The sequence below is a fragment of the Oryza glaberrima genome, chromosome 1, assembly GCF_000147395.1.
Source record: "Oryza glaberrima chromosome 1, OglaRS2, whole genome shotgun sequence".
NCBI classification, from domain to species: domain Eukaryota; kingdom Viridiplantae; phylum Streptophyta; class Magnoliopsida; order Poales; family Poaceae; genus Oryza; species Oryza glaberrima.
Genome location: NC_068326.1, coordinates 19,941,740 through 19,948,012, shown reverse-complemented (window position 1 = coordinate 19,948,012; position 6,273 = coordinate 19,941,740). Strand labels below are relative to the sequence as shown.

Genomic DNA, 6,273 nt, shown 5'->3' with positions numbered 1-6,273 from the left:
TATTCCTATTTGTACCTTACTCCATCTAAGAATTGGATTCAGCACACCTATTCTATATTACAAAAAATTTCAAATTACTAGTATTTTACAATGATTTGGTTTCAAAAGTCTAGTAATGCTTCGCAACTTGGCAACTCAATGCGGTTTGATTGACGTGTAGAGCAGCCATTGGCCAACGCATCGCCTTCCACGTCACCACGTCACTCCTTGCCCTCGCACAGTCGCACTAGTCCAAAATCGCCGACCCACACAACCCGCAACCCCACCTCTCTCCGCCCCCGACCCCACTTCCGATCTCCACCCCCATCTCGCCGGCGATGCCGCCGCCGCCGTCGGCCACGGCGGGGCGGAGGTCCCCATTCTCCGCCCTCCTCCTCTACGTCACCTTCGCGCTCGTCATCCTGCTCCTCCTCACCTCCTACTCCCCCAGCATCCCGCACCGGGGCCGCAGCCTCCACCGCCGCCTCAAGCTCCACCCCAGGAACCCCTCCCTCTCCGGGGCCGGCGCGGGGGCACCCACCGGAGGAAACGGGGCTCCGCAGCAGCAGCAGAACCACCACCACGCGGCGCCCTTCGACCCGGAGATCGCGGAGCTGGAGCGGCGGCTGGAGGACAAGGAGTGGGAGCGCGAGCACTACCGCATCCTGCACGGCGACGGCGGCGGAGGGGAGGCGGACGAGCACATGAGGGAGTGGGAGGAGTTCCTCAGGGAGGACGAGGACTTCATCAACGACGACGAGCGGTTCAACCTCGGCGACCGCATCCGCGCGCTCTTCCCCAAGATCGACCTCGCCCCGCGCGACGGCTTCGCCTCCCTCGACGAGCTCACCAGGTGGAACCTCGAGCAGTCCAGAGCCGACCAGCTCCACCGCTCCGCTCGGGAGATGGAGCTCTACGACAAGAATGGCGACGGGGTTGTCTCCTACGGGGACTTCCGGGCTCAGCACAACGAATCGAGTGGTAATGTGGCAATTTTTGTTTTGGTTTTTTTATCTGTCCAGGAGTTCAAAACGAGTTCAATAAGGCTGGAAGCGAATCCATGAGACAATTTGGAGTAAGTGTTTTAATTAATGATTTGCAGGAGAGGTTAATTCGCTGGGGTTCCCATGGTGGAAAGAGGAGCATTTCAATGCTTCGGATGCAGATGGCGATGGTTTCCTTAATAAAACCGAGTTTAATGAGTATGCATTCATTTGAATTCTATTTGAAGATCATTTTTTTTATTTTGATTATTTAGTGTGCCATTAATGCTAATGTTTGAATGGTTGTGCTCCAACTTCAGCTTCCTTAATCCCAGCGATTCAGAGAATCCCCAAATTATCAATTTGCTCTGCAAACAAGAAATAAGGTGCTTAATTCTTCAACCCGATGACCGTTTCTTTTTGTAGTACTGTTTGCTTGGATAACATTCCAGAAACTCAGTAACGTACATAACCTCAATTTGAAGCCCTTTTGTTTGAGGTCTGAGTATCTGATCAGTAATCCTTACTTCCTTAGTGTTCAAAACACTATAATTGCTCTCTGATTCTAAGAACAGTTCCAGAGCTGTTCACATTTAAAACTTGGAAGCTACTATTGACAGGTAGAACTTTCCACTTTGCTAGTATACCCTTGACTCCTTACTGTTCCACTGTAAGGATCCTTAGATCATGATGAAGTAAACACCAGGATACATACAAAGCAGGTGGAGCTGGTTTCGCTAAAGAAGGGAATAGAGTAGAGACTAGAGAATGGGACGGACAAAGGGGGTTGGGACTTAGATTTGCTCCATCTTTTATTACATAAGAAAGGTCCGTGTATTTAGAGCTTGTCTTAACAAATTAACAATTGGAGATAGACATTCTCAACCAGATAATATCATATCCCTCCAGGTTGCTAAATAAGATTTGCAAATAGGAGATTAGATGACAACCAACAAAACTGCTGCTATAGTTTCATGGTTGCTGCTCAGTGCTCACACACATGACAGCTGCATTTTAATACAAGGTAGAACTTGCCACTTTGCAAGTAATCCTGAATTCCTGATGTATGACACCTAACAGAATTAAGGGTGGTAAAGGGCCCAACATTTTAGCCTAGAAAATTGGGCTGTGAAAGGACCCATGGGCCAAGCCCATTACCACCCGTAAACATAATGCTCACTCTGTTCCATATTATTAGTCATTTTGGGTTTGTTCTAAGTAAAACTTCTTCAAGTTTAATCAAGCTTATAGAAAAATGCAGCAACATTTTCAGCACAAAACAAATATACTTAAAAGTATATTCGATGGTGGATTTAATGAAACTAGTTTGGTGTTGTAGATGTTATGCTTTTCTATAAACTTGGTCAAACTTGAAGAAATTGACTTAGGACAAACTCAAAACGTCTTATAATATGAAAAGGAGGGAGTAAAAAACTGAAGGAACTAAAATTTAACATGATCATGTTTATGTAGATGATATAACACTTCAAAATGAAGTGGTTAATTTGGTTCATTGAACAAGTGAATGCTGGCATCAAGGCCTTTAATATTATTGTTAATAATAATAACACTCGATCCAAGTGGAGAGACGTTCCGAAAGCATTGCTTTAAGGTCAAGAAAAGGCCCAGAAAGCCAGCTATCGCTTTAGTGAATAGTGACCTGCCACGACCACGGGGCATACACAGCAAGGGGCCTTTCTTTGCGTGATCCCAGGTTTGAGCCCTGGTTGGCAGCCTCATACCTGGAGGTCTTACCATTGTGCTATGAGCATGTTCTCCTCAAGGCCTTCAATAAAGCTATTTATCCTTGGTCAGGGCTCATGTAAATCCTTATAGCATTTATTCTTTTCTTGAGTTGTCCCATATCATAAAATTGGATAATCTCTTGTGTGTCTGTTAGAATGAACTAATCAATCAATTATTACTAACAGAATAACCCTGCTCACAAATAAAGCTCAACTCTTGCTCCGCATCATAGTACTACAATGGCCTTTTGATTAACAAGTGAACAAAGCAGGGAAATAGTGGGTTTGGGTGGGATAAGCTGGTAGGGTCTATTCCTAGTTGGTTAGTCCTAGGATGGGCCTAGGACAAGATTAAGTTGACCTGGACTGCACTTGGTTCAACAGGTCAAGTTAGTTTTGGCTTAGGTCATTGCTCAGATGGACTTGCTTTGGTTCTGGCCTGGCTGTGTGATTAAACATTTATCTCTAGATCGTTACCTAGTGGTAGTAAATACACATTTGTAATTTAATCCTTTCTAGAAAGCAATTGATCTTATACTTTTGTAATATCATATTCTTTTAAGCAACCATGTTAGATATTGGTACCCATTATTCTTGGCCTTGAAGTGTTAGCAAAGTTAAGTCTAATGTTTTTGTAGCTTTAAAATCTGCTTCCTCCTTCATATTTCATTTGAAGAAAAAAAATCATGGCACGTTAACCATATTTTCACTATCTTAAATTCATTGCAATGAACATGCTAGGTTCTAGTAAACTATTAATTAGAGAATCTATTCCTCTTCAAGCCAGGGCTACTCCAAGTAACACTCCTGGGCAAGGCATGTTGTTATGGACTTCCAAACGCACATAAATATATTTTGCCTTTTCTGTAAAGTTGGCAATATTATATCACTATATGTTTCGTGAAAGGAACAGATTCCTATCATTATTTCCTTATTTGTGTGGATTGTAGGATAACACCGCAGTTCCTTGAGCTGACATTTTAAATTCCTTACATATCGTGCCATACCCAGACAGAGAGACAAGGATGGTGATGGAAAGCTAAACTTTGAAGAATATTTTCATGGGCTACATGACCATATACATGGTTATGATGACGAGAACGCAGATATTTCCCATATTGGGAACAATACAGTAGCTAAGGAGCGGTTTTCCAAACTTGACAAAGACAGTGATGGGTATGGAAGTGGAGCTTTAATTAATGACTTCCTCTGATATAATTATTTACCGAAGTATTTTCATTTTATATTTTTAAGATAAACTCTTTGCCTATGTAGGTTTATTTCAGAGCACGAACTAGAACCTGTTCTTGATAAGCTCCATCTTTCAGAACGTTATTATGCTAGACAACAAGCTGCCCATGCTATTTCAGAGGTTTGATTCTCATTGTTTTCCTGGAATTTCTACATTTTTTCTATTGTTCTTTGATATCTTGAAATCTATTTTCCCTTTGTCATGCATGTCTACAGCTTTCTATAGTTTTCCTGAACATAGCAGTAGATGAACTTTTAGTCTTTAATAGGTTTGACATGTCCTGATTTGATATTGTCAAAACCTAATACAGGCTGTAACTATCTAATCTCAGTATAGTGGGACATAAGAATACCCTATTAAATAGGTGTATAAGTTGCCCGTCCACTGCAAATCATTTGCTTTTCATTTTATAGTTTCATCCAGAATTCAATAAATCTAGTTTTTTATGCATAGAAAAAATCACAGATAATCTGAGATTTTTTTTTATTTTGAACCTTCTTATTTAAAATTTCAAAAACAACCTATTTTGAAAAATACACCTTTTGTCACACGTGGAGGGCAAATGTTGCTACTCCATGAATAGTGGAGATATATAAGGTACTGTACCGACTCTTTTCATGCCATATCAACCCTGATTTACCACATCAGTATGACTCTATGAGCGGCATGACCAAATCTTTGCCACACCAAGGTTTTTAACCCATGCTTCAGCATTGTGCTGCCACACTAATGAGAATGAAGAAGCTAAAGGTTTAGATATGTAAATAATGTTTCGGTAGAGTTCAATTGTCAAATATATTAAAAAGTTAAAAAAAAACTCGATAATCTGTCGTGGTTCCTGTTTGCACAAGGTTGTCCAAAAGTTTGCCTGTGAAAAATCTCAATGTATTATGTGCTTTCCTCTGATGCATGATGTGTCTCTTGTTCCCCGAGGATGACATGTTCAATTGGCTAATCCAAAAATTGCAGGCTGACAAAGATCATGATGGAAGACTAACTTTGGATGAGATGATTGAGAACCCGTATGCATTTTATGGCAGCGTCTTCCTTAGCGACGATGAAGACTATTTTCATGATGAATTCCGCTGAGGTGTCTGCAGGTGACTTGCATGCATCTGATGCACACCATACCGAAAATTGTTTTGCAGCTAGTATTCATTCAAATATTCTGTCCACAGATTGTTGGTGTTGCAAGTATGGTTTGCGGATCGATCCAAGATGCTTTCACCATCAGACTGAATGATCTAGGAGCTGCTAACCACACAAAAAGAGAACTTCAGCTGTTTGGTACCCTAGAGTTCTTTCTATCAGGTACTCAGGTGGAGCACCAAGCTGGCTAATGCCAGCGATATTAGGTTACATACATGCCAACTTGCCTGCCTTTATTTAGGGTGAGCCGCTAACCTGACCTGACATATGTTGTGTATTATCTCATCAGTTTTGTAAAATGCAATGGATGGAGTCTAGGAGAGCAATCATAGTAGAATGGACATGACCAGACCAGTGAGCTAATTGTGCCTTTCTTCTTTCTTTTTTTCTGAAGTGTGAGCTAAATTATGCCTTCCTTGTTGAAACATACTGACTGGATTGCTGATGGCGCTCCGACCGACAGTTTTCCTCGGCGCATGAGTGCGTCGTGGACGTGGAATGATGGAATTATTGTAGTTGCGTCGATCACATGGAAATGCATTATTCGGGACAGTCTACCCAACGTGTCGTGTCATGTCATGTCCATCGTGTCGTGCCATGTAGTACTAAGGTCCTGATCGATGGCATATATGACATGCTCCGATTCCAGGTGTTCCTGCTCGAAGTGTTGGGTTCTTTTTTGCATAAATCGAATTAGAGCATTCCTCTGGAGACACCAAACTAACACAAGGGATTAAGTTAAAGCAACCCTTGTATTATTACCATTATTGGGTTGCTTGTGAAAGCTTTAAACTCAGTTGAAAGGCACGTACTCGTGCGTGTTTGTGTTGGTCAGTAGGTGTGGTGTGTGTAGATGCGTTTTCTATGTAGCTTGTAGCTGTGAATTCTTTTGGAGTACTTATATGACATCCGACATTTTTTTGTCGAAAAACTTTAAATGCATAGTTAGAATGTAATTGCATACTTATAATTTGTATGTAACTACTATAAGATCAACAAAAACCTGGTTGCTGGCTAACGCAATTTTCGTTCACCCAAGAGGTTGCGGGCTCTCACTCTCCAGCCGGCATAGCGATGTACAGTGGCGGACTCAGGATAAAAATATAGCTATGGCGAAGACAAACGAGTTGATTCAAAGCATTTTGGCACTATTTAGATCCCACAC

The 6,273-nt window shown here is 41.9% G+C and overlaps 1 protein-coding gene across 1 annotated transcript; it reads left to right on the top strand.

Moving 5' to 3' along the window:
• Window positions 1–217: 217 nt before the first annotated feature.
• LOC127760026 (uncharacterized) lies at window positions 218–6,039 on the top strand. The gene is made up of 7 exons (XM_052284235.1): window positions 218–960; window positions 1,082–1,181; window positions 1,283–1,348; window positions 3,719–3,883; window positions 3,983–4,079; window positions 4,929–5,059; window positions 5,138–6,039. Exons 1-6 carry the CDS (start codon window positions 318–320, stop codon window positions 5,046–5,048), a joined length of 1,191 nt encoding a protein of 396 aa, XP_052140195.1. The 5' UTR covers window positions 218–317; the 3' UTR covers window positions 5,049–5,059; window positions 5,138–6,039.
• Window positions 6,040–6,273: the final 234 nt, after the last annotated feature.